Source organism: Oncorhynchus mykiss, chromosome 7, assembly GCF_057628025.1.
Source record: "Oncorhynchus mykiss isolate SJ-2025 chromosome 7, ASM5762802v1, whole genome shotgun sequence".
NCBI lineage: Eukaryota > Metazoa > Chordata > Actinopteri > Salmoniformes > Salmonidae > Oncorhynchus > Oncorhynchus mykiss.
In genome coordinates, this window is record NC_143028.1 from 35048336 (window position 1) to 35074383 (window position 26048).

A 26048-nucleotide genomic window follows, 5' to 3' on the forward strand; every position below is an offset into this window, starting at 1 on the left:
ACAAGTATTTTTATTTAACAAGATAAGTCAGTTAAGAACAAATTCTTATTTACAATGACGGCCTAGGGACAGTGGGTTAACTGCCTTGTTCAAGGGAAGAACTACAGATTTTGACCTTGTCAGCTCATGGATTCGATCTAGCAACCTTTCAGTTACTGACCCAACACTCTAACCTCTAGGCTACACACTGCCATCTTAACCCAATTACATGACTATTGTCAACTGGTCACTTTTCAATCACAGCCTGTTTTACCTCTAGGAATGTACAGGGAAGTAACCCAGGGAAATTAGCATTGTACACACACACTGATATTAACATTGTCTGCAAAGCATTGTATTGTTCTGGTCCGTGAATGCTGTGTTGTAAGAGACTTGTTACTTTTTTCCCAATAAGATCCTGTTTTGACATCACATAAACGTGTGTGCCTCATAATCAGATACTACAAACTACACATTAAAGGTGATTGTCTACAGCATTGATCATGAAAGCGATATAGTGGCAGGGCCAGGCAGCCAGGCACTAGGACCTGCAGCACTCCTCAGCTGAAAGGAGGCACTGGCACTGGGACTCTTCTGACTATAACTTTTCAGAACGGTCAATTTCCAAACAAGTACAAAAGGCTGACTGGATTGTCTTCACTCAATGAGAAGGAACTGGGCCTTTTGAGACCCGACTTGTGGAGATAAACCTGTGGAATAACACGCACACTGGAATATAGCTCAGTATTGGTTGGGACATCCACTTGTGAAGAGGTAGGAGACTTTACACAAGTTCAGCCACTCTGCTGCTGTGTTGTAAAGCCACATTGGGAAACATACTTACTCATACATTGTGTAAAAAGAAAAAGGTTGAAAATTATTTGACCTGAGCTTTTCAGAGAAAAAAAACATTGCTATTGAACATTCAAGTATGCTGTTCAACTTATTACAACCAGATAAAGCTCTTGCAATTAGTCAAATACCTTCATCGTCTGTGTACCAACTCAATGTATTACGTCTTTATGATTGTACTTGCTTGCATGCCAAAACCTTCTCTGTCAGTGGTCTGGTTTACCTGAAGTGACTGGGAGAGGGTACCATATTTTTTTTTTTTAAATAGCCACCTAGCTCATTCATAGACTGTCTATTCACGAGGCTGTTTGCTGGCTGAGAACAGCTGTCCAACTCTCTGATAGAGCCCTGAAGCTCTTTATAAATGCAAATACAATTGAGAATCGAGTCACGTTTCGATGGAGTATTTAGCTGTTTTGGCAGCCAGAGCTAAACGCCTCTGAACATAACATGTAAATGAGCCAAGGTCCAAGGTCCTTGGCTCTTATAGTAAATTCTTACCTAGGTGTTTCAGCCCCGTACTGGCCTTCACCAGGCTGCCTGGTTGAGGGCTCAGCAGAGAGGTGGTAGAGGTAGAGATTGAAGCCCGTGGTTGAATGGGATGCTACCATCTCATCTTTTCCCTAAGGGAGAGTTGTCACTCATTGCCCAGCCTCGAAACCCAGCCTCTTGCTCCTCAGGTTACAGCTGTACTCAGATACCCACCACTCGCTCTCTCTCTCTCCTCTATGGACTGCTAGGCACTACTCCAAAAGCTAGTCATTTTCTGCTTTGTTTTCTTTCTATTCAATTTAATTAATTCAGTTAGCAATTTGAATTTTATAGACTTTAACATTTATGTTCAGACATTAATTTCACATGTTATCTCCACTCACAGGAGTTGTTGAGATACACTGAGGTATCCCCCCAAGGCCTATGTTCACTCCCCTTCAAAGAGCTGTCACTCAAATGGCACTTACATAGAGATCACAGAGTTAGTTGTTTTGGAGTGAGAGGAGGGAATGGAGGGTGCCAAACGACAAATGGAATTGACCCCTATTGTGGAATTCTGAGGGGCTGCCGGAAACAAGAGAGCAGCTGTACTAAATGTTTACCTCTGCAGTGCTCAAATGTCCTGCACTCTAAAGGTTGCTGAGTTAAAAACAACCCAATTCGGGTAAATATTGGACAGAACACACGTTGGGTTATTTTGATTCTGCCAGTTGGGTAACAAACAACCCGTTGTTTTCTTTAAGTTGGGTTGTTGATGCTGGGTTATTGAGCTTTATACAACGAGTGGATCTAATCCTGAATGCTGATTGGTTAAAACCGCATTCCAGCCGGTGTCTAGTCCACAAGTTGCCACTGGTTAAATCTATGACATTAAAATGTGTATTTACTCTGTTCCATCAGACTGCACAGTCCACTGTCTCATCAGCCCAGCCACACACTTTATCTCCACTATAAAAAGCATCAAGATATTATCTCACATTTCTTTTATACTAACATTTAGTTTTCAACAGCGGAGATTTGTATAAACCTTGATGTCTGTCTCTCCAACATTTGCAACATTGTTGCAATACTCAAATTCGATCTCCAGCTGTCCCATAGTAATGAATGTGTCGGGGCGAGACAGACAGGCAGGCATGCAGCGTTTCTCAGTCAGTCGAAATCATGAATAAGCTGGCATAATTTTTATGGATATATGCAAACAAGGTCAAACGAAACTCAGTGCCGCTAGTTTGCAGTCTTTCCAACTTCAGTTTGAAGTAATTGTGTTAGCTATGTTGTTGGCTAGCTTCTCTGAGCAACAGTGTCGAGGCGAGTGAGCACGTATGCCAGGCGAAATCACACCTCATTAGCTCATTGTTATGGATATATCCAAATAAATGCCGCTAGAGAACAGCTTGAAGAAATACAAATGCTTTGCTGTTATTCTGGCTGCACTTTTTGAAGTGACTGTAAGTAAGCGTCTCTAGCAACAGAACCGATAGAACGAACGACCAACCGGCTTGGGTAGGAACCCTAGATTTGTGTCGGGACTATATGTTGTGGAAGGATGAAATAGTATGAATAAATTGAATAAAAGTGCTAATGCCATAAAAGCCGGTGTTTGAAGGATATATATTGGCACGGCTTCGTCTCGAGAGCCTAACAGCACCCGTGCCAATATATCCTCCAAACACCGGCTTCTCAGACATCCCTTTCCAACTGGTCATATCGGAAAGACTGGAGGTGTGGCTTTCAGAGAGGTATTGTTGGCCATCCTTGAGAGTAAATGTAATTCCTGTTCATCCTGTTGTTTGTACAGCGCAAATTATTCTACAACAATAGATATTTTAATATACAATTAATAACGTTATTATTTAAATATCATAACAAAGTGGTAACTATCACAGCATTGGGATATGCACAGGCACTTGTGGAAATAAACTTGTGTGCTTGCTGGACTCCAAATAAACAGATACATTTCGGGATATTTATAACGGGTGGGCCTCAACTATACAGCACACAACATACAGATGTTTAATTTCGCAAGAGCTAGACAGCACACAACTTACAGATGTTTAATTTTTGCAAGAGCTAGACGAACTGTATGCAGTTCAGACCAGAGATGCTTTCCTTCTTATCACACTCATCATCATCCGTTCTCTCAGCAGAGGCTGTAACAATAGCAAATTCCATGCATCATCTGAATGGGAGATGGGCACTGTATCAGTGCTATTATCACTGCTAATAAGGGAAAACACTCCCTAACCTCCCTGCATTTTCCTGCTCTTGGGGTCTGTGCAAATCCAACTTACTTCCAAATCTTACCTGTACACACAGCAAGTTCTTTTGTGGCTTAAATACAATACTTTTCCAGCCCAATCGCCTTTCGGCCACTCCTTTTTGAGTCTCTTATCCTGAGGTATTACGTGAGGTGTTTGGTTTTAGGGAAGGTGTTTTACAGTGGTTAGTCTCACCTGACACAGTATGTCTCTCAGAGTTGACAGTGTGAAGGGCTTGAAAACAGGTCCCTAGGGACAGATAATCCTTCCCTGCTTGCTGGAGGGGTTTCACGGTGCGAACCAAAGCCCCCAGGCGTTCCTCTGACTGATCCCCAGGATTACTAGTAGAAGTTCAAACCGGAGAGGGCACAGGGAGAAATATTAGATTTATATTATATATTGGAGCATACTTGTACATGTATGAAACAGGACAAATCTAAGCACCCCTATTTGACTGCTGGCCCGCTCTCTTTACTCCTCTTTTGTCTCTCCTCATCTGGTATGAGCTGAGGTGCATTGCTGCGGGGTTGCAGTGCACTCAGGAAGTCTACAGCTATTTGACCCCATGGTCCGGTTCATCTGCCAACCAATCTGTTCCACAGGTGGGTGGGTGGGTGGGTGGGTGGGCCTGGACTCCCAGACGTGAGATCGCCCTACTCATTAAAGTAATATGCTTCAGCGCATGAGGCGTTTTCAATCAAAAGTGAATATAAGATTGTGTTTATACTGCAAATCTATTCCGTCTATATCACAGATTGCAAATGTCACATTTGCTTAACTTTCAATAAAAGTCATTACTGCCAAACAAGAATGAACCGATTTAAATCATATGAAAAACACATTGAAGTTAACCCTTCAAAATACCATATTTTGAAGACAAAAATCTACAGCACTAGAATGCCTGGCCACACTTTAGTCGACATAACACAAATCTTCTACCTGAGTCTACCGCTGTAATAACTTACCCTGTATCTGTCAAGGACATCTTCCTGGAAATGACCGGACCAAAGCGCAGCGTGATGAGCGTACGTTTCTTTTATTTTTAATGAATGTCGCCAACAAAACAAGGCCACGACCGTGAAGCTTAACTTGGGCAACAATGCCACTAACAAAGTCAACTACCAACAAATGCGAAAGGAAAAAAAGGCTGCCTAAGTATGATTCCCAATCAGAGACAACGATAGACAGCTGTCCCTGATTGAGAACCATACCCTGCCAACACCTAGAAACAAAAAAAAACATAGAAATAAAGAAACTAGAATGCTCACCCTAGTCACACCCTGGCCTAACCAAAATAGAGAATAAAAGCCTCGCTATGGCCAGGGTGGGACAGTACTTGGACGCACTGAGCAGTCACAGCGCACCGAAGACACAGTGCACAGTGCAGGTGCAGGATATCCTGGGCCGTAACGGCGCCCTGGCTGGATGCCCACTCTAGCGTGGCACTTGTGGAGAGCTGGCATATAGGGCACTGGGCTATGAGAGTGAGTGCGCTTTACCGTATAACACCATTACCACGCTCCTTATGGTAAGAACGGGGAGTTGGCTCAGGTCTATACCCTGACTCTGCCACTCTCCCCGTGGGCCCCCACAAATAATTTAGGGGCTGCCTCTCGTGCTTGCTCCGCTGCGGCAACTCCTCGTACTGTTGCAGTTCCGTGTTTGTTGCTTCTAGCTCCTCCTTAGGACGGCGATATTCATCAGCCTGTGCCCAGGGTCCCTTGCCTTCCAATATCTCCTCCCATGTCCATTCCTCCAGAAAGCGCTGCTCCTCCCGGCCACGCCGCTTGGTCCGTTTGTGGTGGGTAGTTCTGTCACTGACATCTTACTGGAAATTACCGGACCAAAGCGCAGTGTGATGAGCGTACGTTTCTTTTATTTTTAATGAATGTCGCCAACAAAACAAGGAACCGACATAAGTTCAATAACTTCTTTGTTGTTGTAATATCCCAAACGGACATGTCAGTTTCACCATTTAGAATTCCAGCTTTAACAAGGGTCCCAGGACCAGTGGAAGGAAAATAGCCCCATAACATCATATTTTATAGTAGAAGTTGTCTTCTGCATCTGCATGCTTCTTTCGACGCCAAACCCACCACTGATCTGTGGGGTCAAAGACCACTATTTTCGTGTCATCTGACCATAGCATCGGTTCCAATCCTAGTGCCACTGCCATTTAGCAAACTCCAGGCATTTAAATTTGTTTGCTCTCAATAAAGTTTTTTTTTCTGTCAACCCTTCCAAACAGTCTATTGAGACAGAGACACTGTCTAATTGTAGATTTGGAGACCCGGAGATTTGTAATTTGCCAAGTTTGGCCCTTGGATTTGCCTTTGCCTCCCAAACCATCTTCCTCGCTGTGCATGGGGACAAGATACACTTGCGTCCAATACCAGGCATGTTTACCACTGTTCCACTGGTTTAAAAAGTCTTAATTGTTGCCCTAGTAGTGTTTTTTTAAAGCAATTTTTTTGCACTCATTACCTGAGTCATGAAGGTCAACAACCTTTATCTCTTTTCATCTGTGATGGATGAGAAAGGGATTATACATGCGTGTTTCCAAATTTTTATATCCCAGTGAAACAGGAAGCCATGGAAGGCCAAAATACAGTTCCTTAAAATGAGAATAACTTGAAAAAATATCATGTTAATGCAGATAAAAATATATATATTTTTGTCCCACACAATCTGGGAGGGGACTGTGGATCTGTCTCTGTTCATTTATACGTCGGTTCGTACATTAGTCACACGTGATATCTCAGACAGAACTGGCCCGATTTTGACAAAACTTGGGTGAATGATGCATCTTGCAATAGAGATCTGGCATTTACAAAATTACACTGATTGTTCAGATGGTGGCACTATAATTAACCAATAAGGCCTGAGGGGGTGTGGTATATGGCCAATATACCACGGCTAAGGGCTGTTCTTAAGCACAACTCAACGCGGAGTGCCTGGATACAGTTGTAGTCGTGGTATATTGGCCATATACCACAAACTCCAGAGGTGCCTTATTGCTATTATAAACTGGTTACCAATGTATTTAGAAAAGTAAAAATACATGTTTTGTCATTTCCGTGGTATACGGTCTGATATACCACAGTTTTCAACCAATCAACATTCAGAGCTCTAACCACCCAGTTTATAACACATTTTGAAAGGTAAAGCCCCTGAACCCATTTGACCTAAAGTCACGGCATTCGCTACATAAGTCCCACTCCTCACAAGGAACACATTTGCCTCAAGGACGCGTAAGGTCCGCCATGATGGATTTTCTGCCATTTTGAAAAAACGCTACTCTTCTGGGACCGAATGACCGATCTGCACAAAAGTTGATATGTGTCATCTAAACATTCACATGAGAGTGGTCTTGCACATTAATACAAAAATCTGTCAAGGATATTCGTATTGTAGAAAAATTTGGTCCACATGTTGCAAACACTGACAAGACTCAACATATGCAAGAACATTCATATTGACCTCATGGTGGCGCTATAAAGGGCACATGTTTATATCTCTTGATCTGTTTGACCCTGTTGATTTGAGTGATTAAATTTGGCACACATGCTCAGGGATACAAGGCATTCGGAAAGCATTCAGACCCCTTCACTTGTTTTTGTTACATTACAGCCTTATTCTAAAATGGATAAAAAAAATATTTTCCTCATCAATCTACACACAATACCCCACAATGACAAAGCAAAAAGAGGTTTTTAGACATTTTTGCGAATGAATGTACCTTTTTAAAAATGTCCAAAAGCCACTTTGCATTATCTTGGCTGTGAGTTTAGGATTGTTGTCCTGTTGGAATGTGAACCTTTGCCCCAGTCTGAGGTCCTGAGTGCTCTGGAGCAGGTTTTTATCAAAGATCTCTATGTACTTTGCTCCGTTTATCTTTCCCTCAATCCTGACTAGTCTCCCAGTCCCTACTGCTGAAAAACATCCCCACAGCATGATGCTGCCACGACCATGCTTCACCGTAGGGATGGTGTCATGTTTTCTCCAGACATAATGCTTGGCATTCAGGCCAAAGAGTTATATCTTGGTTTCAGACCAGAGAATCTTGTTTCTCTTGGTCTGAGAGTCTTTAGGTGCCTCCAAGAGGGTTGTCATGTGGCTTTTACTGAGGAGTGGCTTCCGTCTGGCCACTCTACCCAAAAAGCCTGATTGGGGGAGTGCTGCTGAGATGGTTGTCCTTCTGGAAGGTTCTTCCATCTCCACAGAGGAACACTGGAGCTCTGTAAGAGCCCTGACCAAGGCCATTCTTCCCTGATTGCTCAGTTAGGAAGAATCTTGATAGTTCCAAACTTCTTCCATTTAAGAATGATAGAAGCCACTGTGTTCTTGGGGACCTTCAATGCTGCCAAAATCTTTTGGTACCTTTCCCCAGATTTGTGCCTTTACACAATTCTGTCTCGGAGCTCTACACACAATTCCTTCAACCTCATGGTTTGGTTTTTGCTCTGACATGCACTGACAACTGTGGGACCTTATGTTGACATGTCTTTGCCTTTCCAAATCATGTTCAATCAACTGCATTTACCACAGGTGGACTCCAATGAAGTTGTGGAAAAAGAATAATACTTTTAAATGTATTTTACTACATCTTTAGAATAAGACTGTAAAGTAACAAAATGTGGAAAAAGTCAAGGGGTCTGAATACTTTCCAAATGCACTGTATGTATTTTTAGGCATACAGTTGAAGTCGGAAGTTTACATACACTTAGTATGGAGTCATTAAAACTCGTTTTTCAACCACTCCACAAATTCTAGTTTTGGCAAGTCGGTTAGGACATCTACTTTGTGCATGACACATGTAATTATTCCAACAATTGTTTACTTATAATTCACTGTATCACAATTCTAGTGGGTCAGAAGTTTACATACACTAAGTTGACTGTACGTTTTAAACAGCTTGGAAAATTCAAGAAAAATGATTTCATGGCTTTAGAAGCTTCTGATAGGCTAACTGACATCATTTGAGTCAATTTGAGGTGTACATGTGGATCTATTTCAAGGCCTGGGTTCAAACTCAATACCTCTTTGCATGACATCATGGGAAAATCAAAAGAAATCAGCCAAGACCTCAGAAAGAAAATTGTAGACCTCCACAAGTCTGGTTCATCCTTGGGAGCAAACAATAGTACAATAGTACGCAAGTATAAACACCATGGGACCACGCAGCCGTCATACCGCTGAAGAAGGAGACACGTTCTGTCTCCTAGAGACGAACATACTTTTGTGCGAAAAGTACAAATAAAACCCAGAACAACAGCAAAGGACCTTGTGAAGATGTTGGAGGAAACAGGTACAAAAGTATTTATATCCACAGTAAAACGAGTTCTATATCGACATAACCTGAAAGGCCGCTCAGCAAGAAAGAAGCCACTGCTCCAAAACCTCCATAAAAAAGCCAGACTATGGTTTGCAACTGCACATGGGGACAAAGATTGTGCTTTTTGGAGAAATGTCCTCTGGTCTAATGAAACAAAAATAGAACTGTTTGGCCATAATGACCATTGTTATGTTTGGAGGGAAAAGGGGGCGGCTTGCAGGCCGAAGAACACCATCCCAACAGTGAAGCAAGGTGGTGGCAGCATCATGTTGTGGGGCTGTATTGCTGCACTTCACAAAATATATGGCATCATGAGGGAGGAACTGAAGCAACATCTCAAGACGTCAGTCAGGAAGTTAAAGTTTGGTCGCAAATCGGTCTTCCAATTGACCCTAAGCATACATCCAAAGTTGTGTTAAAATTAAGGACAGCAAAGTCAAGGTATTGGAGTGGCCATCACAAAGCCCTGACCTCAATCCCATAAAATAATTGTGGGCAGGACTGAAAAAGCATGTGTGAGCAAGGAGGCCTACAAACCTGATTCCGTTACACCAGCTCTGTCAGCAGGAATAGGCCAAAATTCAGCCAACTTTTGTGAGAAGCTTGTGGAATGCTACCCGAAACATTTGACCCATGTTAAACAATTTAAAGGCAATGCTACCAAATACTAATTGAGTGTATGTAAACCTCTGACGCACTGGGAATGTGATGAAAGAAATAAAAGCTGAAAAAAATCTCTCTCTCTGCTATTATTCTGACATTTCACATTCTTAAAATAAAGTGGTGATCCTGACTGACCTAAGACAGGGAATATTTACTAGGAGTAAATGTCAGGAATTGTGAAAAACTGAGTTTAAATGTATTTGGCTAAGGTGTATGTAAACTTCAACTGTGCGTGTAGATCTACTATGCAATTTGTTTAGATGTGTAATTTTTGTTAATAAACCCTACCCTTTAAAGCTGGAGTCCTTAATGGTGAAACTGTCATATCCGTTTGGTATATTACACCAACGAAGCAGTTACAGGAAACAACAAACATTGTTTTTTGTCCCTCGGACATCATTGCACATGTGATAGCACAGCAGAATATGTACTGCTAATTGTTTTACCACACTGCTCCACGCCTATACCTTCGTTTTGTCCACAAAACAAAGACATTAACAAAGGTGCTGGAGTGGGCAGTTGCACGGTTTCCCCTAATGCAGAATCCATCTTTAATTGTCATGGAAAAACCAGTACAATAACATTGGACAAGTTAAGAGGCTAAATGAAGGTCAGCGAGAGGATAAACAAGATCCAACTTTCCATTTGAAATGGAAGGGAACCAATGAAGTCCTAATTGGATAATGTTACTGCAAACAGTTTAGCCTTTTAAGGTCGTGCAGAATGATTTGAAGCGCAGACTCTGTACCTCACCTCTACATTCTCTGTAGGCAATAAGACACACTTGAAGGAATAGTTCATTAATAATGATCAACAAGGGGGTAGGTGGGAAGGCAATGAAGTGTTGAACCATCACTGGTTGCACATTAACACCATGCTGACTATGTCACAAACGGCGTGAGTCTCAATTATTACTCTAAATCGGAATTCAATGTCTCAGGTAGTCAGTTCTCTTGTTCCTTTGTCCAAAGGCAAACATTTGTCATTTGATTTTTGGGTGAACCTTTCAAGATGATTGGCCATGTCCGGATACCCTTACTTGTATCCTAAACAGTAGGCTGTTTGGAAATGCGAAAAAAAATACAATTTTGTAGTATGTGAAACATCGAAAACTGGGCAAAAAAAGCTACTCTGAAAATATAGTTTACCAAGCTACCAATTACTTCAAACTGGAAGAAGTTAAGCTACATTCAAGCTACCCTTAAGAAAAATATAGTTTACTGAACTACATGTACTTTGACATTTTTTTTCATTACATATAAATTGCTTGGTGAAAATGTGTAAATCTGAAATGTCATAGACTACAAATTTCAAGGACAGATCACTTTGGAGTCATATGTTAACATAATGTGTTATTTAGCCTATTAAACACACAAAATATGTTTCAAGGGAGAATAAGGCAGATCTGGTACCTAAAAAGAAAGGAAATTATTGCCTACTTCACCCATAGTTTGTTTTCTTTTGACAAAAAAAAGTAGTGTGTAGTTCGAGTGGTTAGCTACACTGCTACATGGAAAAACAGTAATCAACTATTTAACACACTACCTAGATTTGAATTTAGTTCAACTACCACCAAGCTACTGCAAAATGTATACTGAACCAAAATATGAATGCAAGAAGAAACTATTTCAATGATTTTACTGAGTTACAGTTCATATAAGGAAATCAGTCAACTGAAATAAATTCATTAGGCCCAAATATATGGATATCACATGACTGGGAATACAGATATGCATCTGTTGGTCACAGATACCTTAAAAAAAGATAGGGGCGTAGATCAGAAAACCAGTCAGTATCTGGTGTGACCACAATTTTCCTCATGCAGCGCCACACATCTCCTCCGCATAGAGTTGATCAGGCTGTTGATTGTGGCCAGTCAAATGTTTTTCCCGCTCCACTTCAATGACTGTCCGAAGTTGCTAGATATTGGCGGGAACTGGAACACGCTGTCATACATGTCGATCCAGAGAATCCCAAACGTGCTCAATGGGTGACATGTCTGATGAGTATGCAGACTGTGGAAGAACTGGGACATTTTCAGCTTCCAGGAATTGTTTACTGTCCTTGCAACATTATCATGCAGAAACATGAAGTGAGGTTGGCAGATGAATGGCATGACAATGGGCCTCCAGGATCTCGTCACGGTATATCTGTGCATTCAAATTTCCAATGAGAAAATGCAATTGTGTTCATTGTCCGTAGCTTATGCCTTCCCATAGCATAACCCCACCGCCACAATGGGGTACTCTGTTCACAACTTTGTCATCAGCAAACCGCTCGCCCACACGACTTCATACACGTGGTCTGCGGTTGTGAGGCCGGTTTGACTTACTGCCAAATTCTCTAAAATGACGTTGGAGGCAGCTTATGGTAGAAACATGTAATATTAAATTCTCTGGCAACAACTCTGGCGGACATTCCTGCAGTCAGTATGCCAATTGCATGCTCCCTCAAAACATGAGACGTCTGCAGCATCGTGTTGTGTGACAAAACTGAACATTTTAGAGTGGGCTTTTATTGTCCCAAGCACAAGGTGCACCTGTATAATGATCATGCTGTTTAATCAGCTTCTTGATATGCCACACCTGTCAGGTGGATGGATTATCTTGGCAAAGGAGAAATGCTCACTAACAGGGTGTAAAAAAATTGGTTCAAAAAATTTGGAGAGAAATAAGCTTTTCTCTCTCTCTATGGAAAAATTTGGGGATCTTAGTGTGGGACCAACACTTTTCATATTGCGTTTACAGTTTTGTTCATTGTAGTTAAATTACTAGCTGATCTAGAGTACATGTAGTTCACTACTCCCCAACACTGAAACTGAGTATGCTTTAAATGCAAGGATGTCATGCTAATAAATGTAAAAAAATCTAGTACGAATTCGCTGCATGCTATTGAGAATGAGAATCCTCTTTTCAGACCCACGTGTGTTTGACAACAGCTGATATCCAGCTGTTGCGCCTTACCAAATGAATGAATGGCGGGAAACAATTGCTCATTAGAGGACGCATTCTCAGAATGGGTGAGCCTAGTATGTTGACATTTGTTACTTACTGCATACATTTTTAGTAAAGTTCATTCTAAATAGACCGTGGTGTGATTCGTGCACAGTAAGACTGTCACTGACAGTTGGAGGCTGGATATTTTTTTTCTAGGGGGAAAGATGTTTCTTCTAGTCTGTTGGCAGCTTTTCCGATACGAGTCAGATGGATGGATACACTACACAGCCTCTAACGCCGTTACATGGAGAGGTCCCTCTTAAGAACCCTGAGCCCAGACTGGTGAAGGAGGGTCAGTGCATGTGAAATTGCACACACCAGAGAAAATGTTGTATATCGCAAGCGTTAAGTCAAGTTTATTTTACTTGCAGAGGGGCAATCATCTCTGATATTCTGCGTGACTAGATTTATGTATGCCATCTAAACTTGGGATCTAATTTCAATATTTAGAGGAACCGCAGACAGTTGTATACAGTGCCAAGGGACATAATGTAAATCTGAACATCTGCTTAGATGATCTGCCCTTTGCAAAGTTACAACAGGGCCACGATTGCTCACTTCATTGCCCCTCACTAATGTGGTCTCTAACCCAGAACCGGAAATGTGAGAGGGCCACACAGCACGAAGGTACTGAAACTCGTGTTTTTTGGGGGGGAAGGGGGGCTCTTGGCTTACCTTTGAAATAGAGCAGTGCCATTTAACACATTCTGCAACTCTGGGGGCGAAAGACCATAACAAACACAATGCTTTCATCCTGACACGGCTAGCAGTCATAAAGCAACATGCAACCTGAGGCAGAGGCTTTGAGCCCCGCCGACTGACTGACAAGTAGAGCCACAGCTACACACAAACCGATGAAACAACGGTGTAAACAGACGGAGCCTCCGTAATTTCACAGCAAAACATTGTGAGCTAGATGGACTTGAACGAGCCAAAAGTGGCCTGCTGGCTGCCATTGGTCCAAGCTAAACACTGTACAATGCATTATTGGCTGTGAGATGCACTCAAATGCGTTCTCTTCAATGTTTTGTAGGGTATGCCGGATGTGAGGCCTGTATCAAAATGTTTTGTTCATTGAGACATTTATTCTCTAGCTACATCAAATGACATGTTATTTCAGTGGCCAGGTGTGGATGCTTTGGGACAGACTACGATCAAGGTAAAATCATCTCCCAAGTCTTGATACATTGGTCACGCATAACGTTTAAGGCCTTGTGATAATCTGTCCTATAATAGCTGAATTTGTCCTTTGTGTCTGTGAACTGTAATGTTAACCCAGGAACACAATTTCATCCTATCATTGTTTGCCTTTTCTAGGCCTACTTCGTGGACATCACTTCATTGGAATGATATGAGATCAATGTTATTCCTGCTAAGACTCTTTCTATTAGGTTAAACTGCATCACGTTGACCAATTTCAGGTCGACAAAATATTTCAGGCTCTTTGTTTAAGTGAGCAGAACAATGTGCTAGACAATTGCTACAATGTTGCTTACCAACACCTCTCCTACCCAGGGATCGGGATCGGACAGGAAGACATCATATTGAATGGAGAAATCAATACTGATCTTTGAATCTTTACCATCTAGTTTTAATATATCATTTACAGTGGAAAAACAAAGCCTTTCATGCGTTTTGCTCAGTATTATTTTGTGCTGGTTGTAGTTCACAGGAATGGCTGTCTTCTTTTTGACAGATGTGTTTAAGTGAGGATAATGTGTATGAAGTGACAGTGTGTACAGAGACAAGGGTCCGCTGTGTTCCCTCCAGGCACAGAGACCAAACACAGCCATCAGTGACTAATGAAACTGTCCTAGTTAAACTCCAGCTCCATACAAGTTTACGGTACCTTCCTGCTTGAACTTTTTTCTTTCTTGGTGAATTATGTTTTCAACACTGAAACATTTAAGGACGAATGGCGGAAGGAAAGATAAAAGTGTTTATTCTGATGTCTACCGGATTCTCAATATTACATCAAACTTGTATTTTATTGCAGAAATCACAACAGCAGAATGCAGGCCCGTTTCACTGGCGGAGACGTCTCTACATTCTCTTTACAGACATTTCTAAACACCCTCTTTGCAGGAATTTCTAACACACGCTCTGCACATTATCTCCAGGTAGACACAGCCCCTTCACAATCCCATTTGTTGATTTTGAGTTCTTGGTATTCTGAATGGAATAGTAAGTGATGGCTCAATCTGTGAGATCAGCAGATACACTGGACTACATCCCACTTCCACAACACCACAGTCAGAGCAAGTGTGCTAGGAACACAGAGCCGTCCTGCAGTTGATTACTACAGGTCCTCTTTGGCTTTCAGCAGGCCTAGACGACAGCCTCCTTCCTCCACTCTCACACATCTGCAGTGAATCAAAACAGCCTGCCAATTTCACTCTCTGTAATTGTCATATTTAAGATGATTTCCCACAAAGTTATCACGTGATAACAGTAATACACCCCCCCCCCCCCCCAACTAGATCAAACAAGAATGTTGTCAAGAAAATGGGAAACAGAATGCTTCAATTGCATGCTACTATACTTCTTAGAATGTTCACGCTGGAGTGGGGATAAATGCAGCCTTCCAAATCAGGGCTTCAGTTGAGCTAATGTGTTTTGCATCAACTCCTTAAAGGTGAAACCTTCTACTGTATGACAACATACCATTTTTGCTTGAAATTCATCCTTATCATCTCCCGCTAATTGCATTTTCTGAGACGACCCAGGACCAAAACAGTCATATGATGATCTAATACCTACAGTGAGTATAATAACTACTCACCCCTTTGGATTGTTTCACTATTTTCATTGTAGAATAATAGTGAAGACATCAAAACTATGAAATAACACATAAGGAATCATGTAGTAACCAACTGGCAGCTTCATTAAATAGTACCTGCAAAACACCAGTCTCAACGTCAACAGTGAAGAAGCAACTCCTGGATGCTGGCCTTCTAGGCAGAGTTGCAAAGAAAAAGCCATATCTCAGACTGGCCAATAAAAAGAAAAGATTAAGATGGGCAAAATAACACAGACACTGGACAGAGGAACTCTGCCTAGAAGGCCAGCATCCCGGAGTCGCCTCTTCACTGTTGACGTTGAGACCGGTGTTTTGCTCCAGATACTCAACTTGTCTAAAGGCCAGTTTTATTGCTTCTTTAATTAGCACAACCGTTTTCAGTTCTGCTAACATAATTGCAAAAGGGTTTTCTAATAATCAGTTATCCTTTTAAAATTATAAACTTAATGAACTTAGCTTACACAGTGTGCCATTGGAAGGCAGGAGTGATGGTTGCTGGTAATGGGCCTCTGTACCCCTATGTAGATATTCCATTAAAAATCAGCCGTTTCCAGCTACAATAGTAATTTACAACATTAACAATGTCTGCACTGTATTTCTGATCAGTTTGATGTTATTTTAATGGACAACAAATGTGCTTTTCTTTCAAAAACAAGGACATTTCTTAGTGACCCCAAACTTTTGAATGGTAGCGTAGATTGATTCATTGATTAGGATAACACATTTGGTCTAGCATCTGCTAAACCTTCATGAAGCATTGCAGCATCTCTCTATGAGTCACTTTGAATAAAGGCAGATAAAAAAAAGAGTCTCACACAGCATAAAACTATCTACGGTAACTACAGTTATTCTACAACGTAAAGACCAAACTATTCCCAGTATCCATATCTCTCTCCTGTTCTTTGTGCTTGCCCCCCCCCCCCCCCCCCCCCCCCCCCCCCCCCCCCCCCCCCCCCCCCGAGCCCTGCTATATCAGGCTCTAGGCCAGCACAATGCTATGCTTCATTCCTGCTGTGAGCAGTTTCGCAAGAATGCCCACGGCAACGCACTGAGCAGCATGTCATTCAAAGCCCAGAGGTGGCCCTCAGATAAAGTCACCGGGGCCACAGCTCCCTCTACGCCGGACGGCTTTGAATGGGGGCCGGGCAGACAGGCTCAGGTTACCAGAGGCACTGTGTGACTTTTACCATATAAATGAAGCCAACGTTTTCTGGGGGGGGGGGGGTTGTTCCCATGTGGCAGACGGTGGATTGTCTGTGTCGCCGGGGTCTGGTTGTCAGTCATGCCAGACGGAATTCATTAAATGGACTGACTCCATTAGAGCTAATGAGTTGTAGGTCAGTAGTTGTGGGTGGGCCGCGCTATTCTGAACTAACAGACCATACTGGGTTACTGGGTGTAATTGCACTTGACAGTGACGCTGCAATTTTTTTTGTCATTGCATACATGTATATTCAATGTAAACTCGTTAAAAACCACACAGTGCATTTCACAGAGTCCTAAATAATATAGTGGTCATGGTACAAAGTAACTGGTCTCAAAGATTATTGGAAGGTTATGTAACTGAAAACAAACAAGGATGTTTCGGATTCTTTCATTTAGAGTCCCATATTGGTTTGGAAAATGTGTCTTTCCCTGAGAGAAAGACAAACACGGCTTTTATATACAGTACACTACACTTAAAAAAAAGAGTTCCAAAAGGGTTTCTTCAGCTGTCCCCATAGGAGACACCTTTTTGGCTTCCATGGAGAACCCTCTGTAGAAAGGGTTCTACCTGGAACCAAAAAGGGTTCTTCAATGGGTTCTCTTATGTGGACAGCATTTTAGGCTTGAGATAGCACCTTTTTTTCTAAGAGTGTTGATAGACATCTGGCAAGGTTCAAGGCAATTGGGCTGACAAACTATATGATTTCGTTCTCCCTTCTTCTAGGCCTGTTGGCTGTGACTATGATGAGGAACTTACAGCTCAAAACTGTATTCTGTAGATATTCTCTGAGTGTATACTACGAGCAGCTCTGCTAAGTTCTTTGCCTCTTCATCCATCCATCCATTTGTCTAACTTCAGGAGAAAGACTGTCTGGTGTGGTGTGTTCTCAATTATTATGTTGGGATGATTCTGTGGATGATACTGTGTGTTCTATGTGGTTGATTTATAGTAGCAGTCAGACTGTGTGACAGTAACAAGGTGTTGTTGGAGAAGAGCTATTTGGTGAGGAGCTAAGTCTTTCTCTCTGCCCAAATGGTTATCCACTGTCCTTACAATGCTGCCTCTACGAGAGGGGGTAGAGGGATTACACTGGAATGTTTTGGAGATTCCTGGGAGAGCAATACCGAGAGAGGGTTTAGTGTTCTGTTCACAGATCTATGAGAAAAATGGCTGTGGCAAAGTCATTGAGTTTAATGCACTAAGACCCAAATCTAGTTTATAGTTTTCATATGGGAAACCACACATGGAAACACTAATACAGACAGTATATCACCTCAGCTGCATGTGAGGAATATGTGTTATTATGTCTCACTGTGGATTGATTAAATATATTTCTTGAGCACTGTTTTGTTCAAACCTGTGGGTTCCATACTGTACAATGAATCTCACAGGTCCTGTGTATCACGTGTGTGTACTGGTATGTAACGAGTATATTACACTGGCGCTCTTTGGCCATCCCTCTCCCATGTCAGCGTGTTTAGAGTGGCTTGATGGGCTGCTTTACAAACCCTGTGCATGACTCACCACAGCGCAGAGGGGAAATAATACTGTGGCTACCCCACTTTCCAACCAAGGTGCATGAACACTGAAAGAGTAAGCTGAAGATATTCCGCAACTTTTGGCAGGACCGTTGACGTTGGCTTGAGAAATAATTTGTTGTTGTTAAAACCATGTGCTTTGGTTGCATGCCTTCCTCAGGTTATTTGTGTCTTTCTCTCTCGCCATAGGCAGGTGCCAGAGCCAAGCTGGGGGCCATAGAGAGCCAGACAGACAGTCCTGATGGCAGAAACCTGGAAGGCAGTCTGCTCTGAACACGTGCTCTAGGAGCCCGCCCCGTCAGGGGCCACACTTCACGCGGAAACACTGCACAGGTGAGCTGAACAAGATTTTTTTTATATATATATTGAATCCAATTCAAATTTAAATAATTTTATTTTCATAAAGCTTTACGTAAGAGTAGTGACATGCAAAAATTAGTGAAGATTTCTGCGCGGGTCACAATCTCAAAAAGGGTCACCTGTTTACAGAGTTTTTCCTGGTCAGGTCACTATAAGAACTCCTGGTGTAGAGTTAGAATACAACACACTGTAATGCTGCTTTCATTTGTTTTGGTGTAAAATGATGCCGGAGAAGGCGTGTTCATAGGCGGTCGAATAAACCCCCACTTCCATCCATTTTGCTAGCAAACATGCAATCTTTGGAGTGTAAAATCGATGACATACGCAGAAGATTAAACTACCAACGGGACATTCAAAACTGTTATATCTTATGCTTCACGGAGTCGTGGCTGAACAACGACACTGTCAACATACAGCTGGCTAGTTATACGCTGTTCTGGCAGGATAGAACAGTGGCGTCTGGTAAGACAAGGGGCGGCGGACTATATATTTTTGTAAATAACTGCTGGTGCACGATATCTAAGGAAATTTCGAGCTATTGCTCGCCTGAAGTAGAGTATCTCATAATAAGCTATAGACCACACTATCTACCTAGAGAGTTTTCATCTGTATTTTAGTAGCTGTTTACATACCACCACAGACTGAGGCTGGCACTAAGACAGCATTGAATGAGCTATATTCCGCCATAAGCAAACAAGAAATCGTTCACTCAGAGGCAACGCTCCTAGTAGCCGGGGACTTTAGTGCAGGGAAACTTAAATCTGTTTTACCAAATGTCTATCAGCATGTTAAATGTCCAACCAGAGGGAAAAAAACTCTAGACTACCTCTACTCCACACATAGCTCTCCCTCCATTTGGCAAATCTGACCATAATTCTATCCTCCCGATTCCTGCTTACAAGCAAAAATTAAAGCAAGAAGCACCAGTGACTAGATCAATAAAAAAGTGGTTAGATGAAGCAGATACTAAGCTACATAACTGTTTTATTAGCACAGGCTAGAATATGTTCCGGGATTCCTCTGATGGCATTGAGGAGTACACCACATCAGTCATTGGCTTCATCAATAAGTGCATCGATGATGTCATCCCCACAGTGATCGTACATACATACCCCAACCAGAAGCCATGGATTACAGGCAACATCCGCACTGAACTAAAGGCTAGAGCTGCCACTTTCAAGGAGCGGGACTCTAACCCAGAAGCTAATAAGAAATCCCGCTATGCCCTCCGACGAACCATCAAACAAGCAAAGCATCAATACAGGACTAAGATCGAATCGTACAACACGGGCTCTGACGCTCGTCGGATGTGGCAGGGCTTGCAAACCATTACAGACAACAAAGGGAAGAACAGCCGAGAGCTGCCCAGTGACACAAGCCTACCAGACATGCTAAACTACTTCTATGCTCGCTTCGAGGCAAATAACACTGAAACATGCATGAGAGCACCAGCTGTTCCGGAAGACTTTGTGATCAAGCTCTCCGCAGCCGATGTAAGACCTTTAAACATGTCAACATTCACAAGGCCGCAGGGCCAGACAGATTACCAGGATGTGTACTGCGAGCATGTGCTGACCAACTGGTGTCTTCACTGACATTTCAAACCTCTCCTTCTCCGAGTCTGTAATACCAACAGGTTTTAAGCAGACCACCATAGTGCCTGTGCCCAAGAACACTAAGGTACCATGCCTAAATGACTACTGACCCATAGCACTCATTTCTGTAGCCATGAAGTGCTTTGAAAGGCTGGTCATGGCTCACATCAACACCTTTATCCCAGAAACCCTAGACCCACTCCATTTTGCATACCGCCCCAACAGATCCACAGAAGATGCAATCTTTATTGCACTCCACACTGCACTTTCCCACCTAGACAAAAGGAACACCTAAGTGAGAATGCTATTCATTGACTACAGCTCAGCGTTCAACACCATAGTGCCCTCAAAGCTCATCAATACGCTAAGGAACCTGGGACTAAACACCTCCCTCTGCAACTGGATACTGGACTTCCTGACGGGTAGGGTAGGGTAGGTAACAACACATCCGCCATGCTGATCCTCAACACAGGGACCCCTCAGGGGTGCGTGCTCAATCCCCTCCTGTACTCCCTGTTCATTCATGACTACACGGCCAGGCATGACTCCAACACATCATTAAGTTTGCAGATGACACAACAGTGGTAGGCCTGATCACCGACAGCACTGAGACAGCCTATAGGGAGGAGGTCAGAGACCTGGCCGTGTGGTGCCAGGACAACAACCTCTCCCTCAACGTGATCAAAACAAAGGAGAGGATTGTGGACTACAGGGAAAAAGAGACTGTGCACACCCCCATTCTCATCAAAGGGGCTGCAGTGGAGCAGGTTGATAGCTTCAAGTTCCTTGGTGTCCACATCACCAACAAACTAACATGGTCCAAGCACACCAAGAGGGCACGATAAAACCTATTCCCCTCAGGAGACTGAAAAGATTTGGCATGGGTCCTCAGATCCTCAAAAGGTTCTACAGCTGCACCATCGAGAGCATCCTGACTGATTGCATCACTGCAATCAGTGCCCCTGCACTGGTTAGACTGTACTGGTATCCCCCTGTATATATTCTCACTATTGCTATTTTACTGCTGCTCTTTAATTACTTTATACTTTTATTTCTTATTCTTATCCATATTTTTTTTAACTGCATTGTTGCTTTGGGGCTCATACGTAAGCATTTCACTGTAAGGTGAAATGTTGTATTGTATTCGGCGCATGGGACAAATAAAAGGTGATTCGATTTTTTTCCACACCCACCACAAGAGTAAACATGTTTTTCTTGCTGCACAGTGTGTATTGTGTAAAGCATATTGTGCGAGCTGCCATTACCAGTAACCTGACAACGACACAGCTGTTGTTGTATCTCTCCATCCCTGCACAGTACTGCCATCACACTGAGCCAACACTCTAACAAGTGTCACACATTATAATCCTCAAACTACCTTTCTCTATGGACGAATAGGACAAAGTCCCTCACCTATTTTGAAACCACCTGTCTGTATGCTCTATGATGGATGAAGCGGGAATCCAAAGTCAGTTTCTACAATTCTTGAACAGGATTTGATCCCTAATGTTGATGTCTGTGCGTGTATTTGATCCCTGATGTTGATGTCTGTGTGTGTGTGTTTGATTCCGCCAGGTGTGTGAGTCCATGAGGTCGTCCATGCTGGTCCTGCTCCTCATGGTCAGTGCCCAGGCAGTGGCCACCATGGGAGAGGACTTCTGCCCCCCAGTCTCCGCTCAGCAGCAAGGCCCTGCCCCCAAAAGGATCCCTAACTCTGCCCCCACCGTGGATCCCAAACTGTTCACCAAGCGACGCTACCGCTCGCCCCGCGTTCTCTTCAGTGCCCAGCCGCCCGACACTGAGCCCATGGGACGCCAGGGGTCCGGGGCCAGCAGGGCAAGGCGCAGGGTTGGTCAGCCGAAGCACCGGGGGGTGTATTCTGTGTGTGAGAGCATCAGCGTCTGGGTAGGCAACAAGACCAAGGCCACGGATATATCTGGCAACGAGGTGGAGGTGCTCCCGGACGTGAACATTAACAGCGTGAAGAAGAAGCAGTACTTTTTTGAGACCACGTGCCGTGGCGCACGGGGAGGCAGCACTGGCTGCCTGGGCATCGATGGGCGACACTGGAACTCCTACTGCACCAACTCGCACACTTTTGTGCGGGCGCTGACTTCCTTCAAAAACCTGGTGGCCTGGAGACTGATCCGCATCAACGTGGCCTGTGTCTGTGTGCTTAGCCGAAAATCCTGGCGACAGTGACCGTACTCTCACGGGTCATGTGGTCACTTCAGTACTGACGACAGGACCACTTGGTACTATCATGTGGTCACTGCAGTACTGCAGTCCCAACCCCCCACCACCTACCCACTGGAGTGCTCTGAGACTCTGCCCCACTACAGCCCTCACCTAGCCGTCTGCACAAAGTAAATTATTGATTATGAGGACTGCAAGTATATAAACCAACCATTTCTTTATCACTTGTTGTTGTTGTTTTGTTGTTGATATTGTTATTTATTAAACACCTCAGTACATGCACTGCATGTTGTTTGGCATTATTGTCTGGGTGGTGGCTGTCACAGGGACCAATGTCAAAAGAAGTGGCTACACTTTTTTTAAACTGTAGAAATGTCTGCTCCATGAGAAAGTGGATGAATAGAAACACACCTCACTGAGGTCCTTTGGTCAGCATTTGGCTCACGGCTTCTCTGAGATGTATCTCTTTTACTCCAGAACAAATTCAGTTCTGTTTTTCCAATTGTCAATTTCAAGGCGGATGAACAAGCCATACCTAAAATAAAAAGTCCCTGTGGATAACATTTCTCTCCACGGGCTGACTTTCCTAAATGTCTCAATCTGTTTGCATCATGGAAAGAAATAACATGTAGAGAATAGCTAAGGTCCTTGTTAGCTACGAAGCCTTTAGGAAACTCACCCCAGGAAACGTATTTTTGCCACTTTTTATTTGACTTTTTATTTTTAGAAGGTGTGTGTCATGTTCATCACCCTTGAAAGGTTTCGCGTTAGCTCCGTAGCTGAAGTAGCACTTTAATTTCTCCCATATTTAGCTTTTTCACCCATGACTAAACGCAAATACAATACTGACACAGACCACTGCTTTCAGGAAACTCCCCGCACACAGCGTCCCTCACACACTTTTAATGTGGTCCAGCAGTCCTAGCTAGGTGGTCGAAATCAAGGGATTGGAATCTTCTCCTGGCTGCGTAGAGCATTTCCATAGCCCAAACACTCAGCTGGATAGCCATCCATCCACCTCCTGGCTGTGACCCCAGGACCTGGGCAGGTCGGGTGTAAACACTAATAAAGGTCAGGTTAACCACAGGGCAATGAGGTCACATCTGTGAAGTGAGCTACGGCACTGGTCTTCAACCCCAAGCCTGAAAAGACCCACATGGTCTGACTTGTTGTAATGTATGCATTGTATATTATGAAAGTTTGCACAGATAATGATGTATTTAATGTATGTTGCATATGTATTTCATTTATCATTTATTATGTGTGGCATATGCATTTATTCAGAACTTACTCATGGAAAAAAAATATTCAGCCCAGTGCTAACACAGCTGGTTCAATGTATTCAACTAATCAGGAAGCCCATGATTACGCTCTTAGAAAAAAAGGTGCTATCTAGAACCTAAAAGGGTTCTTCAGTTGTCCCCATAAAAGAACCCGTTGAAGAACCCTTGTTGGTTCCAGGTAGAACACTTTTGGTTCCAAGTAGAACCATTATGGTTCCACATAGAACCCTTCCCACAGAAGGTTCTACAAGGATCCCAAAATGGTTCTACATTGAAACAAAAACAATGGTTCTTTTGAAACCCTTTTTTCTAACAGTGTAGTTGAATCAAGTGTACTCATTGGCTGGATCAAACACATGCATACCTGTGGATTTCCTGGGACTAGGACTGAAGAACACGGATCTAAAGTCTGAGAGTTTACAGAAGTCATAGTTAGACAGTATACTTTGATCCCAAAGCCAGAAATATAAGAGCAGACCAGCATTAGTCGTTTTCAGAGCCCTTGTTCTGTTAATTCCAGACGAAGTAGAGGTGATGTTTTTGTTTACATAACCTAAGTGACATTGCGGTGAAGAATGCAGACAAACTATCAACCAAGGACGTATTGGCTAGTAATATGTATCTGAAACTACTATTTTGGACCCATGGTTCTATAACCAATGCTGTCTCGATTGCAACTCCCAGTCTCCCACATCTACTATTAAAACTGTATTTGGATGAATAGTAGGCCTACAGTGCTTATTTTCAAATTCACACTAAAATGCATTTTTATTCCACTGTGATATTTGAAAGGCGGACCTTTTAAGGGATGTTTTAAAGCTGAGCCAAACACTGAACTTTTGCCAACATTGAATAGTGGAGAGTAAACCACATGTCCACACTCCCCTCTGGTGTTCTTTTAGATGATCTACAACCTCCCTACAGTTCAAAGACTGCACAACACTGACCATCGCCCATCCCATTCATACTGTCATAGACAGCTGGTCCAATTCTGGTCATGGAAAAAGGACAGGTAAAGACAACTACACAACTCCTCTCAGAGAGTAATGTTAAACCAACAATCTCTATGAGTGATTTCTTTACCAACTAGTTACATTTAATAACCATGAACTATTCCTAGTTGAAAACAAACATTTTGCTTCAAAAACATTTGTCAAACAGGGATTTTCACAGGCTAGTTGGAGAAAGCAGCCATTCTGACACAGATCCAGAAGGGGTCACTGTTTACATCCCTTCAGCCAATACAGAGTCAAAACAAAGTGATCAGAGATACTGTAGCTTTGACCATCACTGCCACAATTGCTTGACCTCCTTCCTGCCCATGGACAAGAGGCCCAAAGAATACACGATTAGAGGTCCTCTGCTAGTCTTACAATGAAAAGAAAACAGAAGATAACTTAACTGTAAAAAAAATCTAATAAAACATCCTTTAATTTGGTTGAATGGAACAATGATATGTTAGTTAGGATCACGCAGACTAAGATATGCTCCAGGTTGCCTCTGAGAATAACATTGACTGAGTTCATCAGGACATGCATAGAGGATGTTGTTCCTACTGTGGAATCTTGGTGCATGTAAACCTGCATGTAAACCATGCAAACTCCCTCAATTCTTTTTTAGATTGCCAAATTGATTCATGATGATTTATAAAAATGTTACATTAAACCTTTATGTAATTAGGCAAGTTAGGTAAGAACAAATTCTTATTTACAATGATGGTCCAAACCCAGACAACACTGGGCCAATTGTGTGCCGCCCTATGGGACTCACAATCACGACCGGATGTGATACAGGATGGAATCAAACCAGGGACTGTAGTGACGCCTCTTGCACTGAGATGCAGTACCTTAGACTGCTACGCCACTCGGGATACCTTTTTTTTATGATGACTCCTTGTCTAGCTTGCTAGCTAAGATTTTGAAAGTATGACGTTGACATGATCAGTCTAATCCAAGCTACGGTAGATATAAAGTAATTTGACATAAATTTATATGTGGCCAATGACCTTGAGCCTTCTTGGATGGGCACTTCTAATGAATTTAATTGAATTTTCAAGCTCTCCCTGTAGATTTTGCGGTGAAGTAGTGTCCCCATGAGTGACAGAACACAGAGCCAATCATTGCGCAACTAGAGAACATTGAATATTTTCCACTGGCAATTTTTTAAATATTTTTTTTTACATTGTATGCAAACTGATACATTATGTGACATGTTTTAATGCAAAACAGGCAACAACAAAAAAAAACATGTATTTTTTTTATTATTGCTGAACAGGTGGGGCTCTGAATGACGGGTCGCCACTGGAAAGTTGGCAGCATTAGCACAAAACTAAAAGCACAAACCACCCCATTTAAACACGGCAAGATGACTGTGAACATGGACGTGCACAAACAGCCCAGTTATGCCCTCTGAAAGGCAATCAAGCAGGCAAAATGTCAGTACAGACACAAAGTCGAATCGCAATTCAACGGCTCAGACATGAGACATACAGTAC

At 42.7% G+C, this 26048-nt stretch overlaps 1 protein-coding gene across 1 annotated transcript; it reads left to right on the plus strand.

The window, feature by feature from the left end:
• The first annotated feature begins 589 nt into the window (after positions 1–589).
• Positions 590–24271, plus strand: LOC110527108 (nerve growth factor b (beta polypeptide)). The gene is made up of 3 exons (XM_021608267.3): positions 590–753; positions 18310–18453; positions 21651–24271. Exon 3 carries the CDS (start codon positions 21663–21665, stop codon positions 22275–22277), a length of 615 nt encoding a protein of 204 aa, XP_021463942.1. The 5' UTR covers positions 590–753; positions 18310–18453; positions 21651–21662; the 3' UTR covers positions 22278–24271.
• Positions 24272–26048: the final 1777 nt, after the last annotated feature.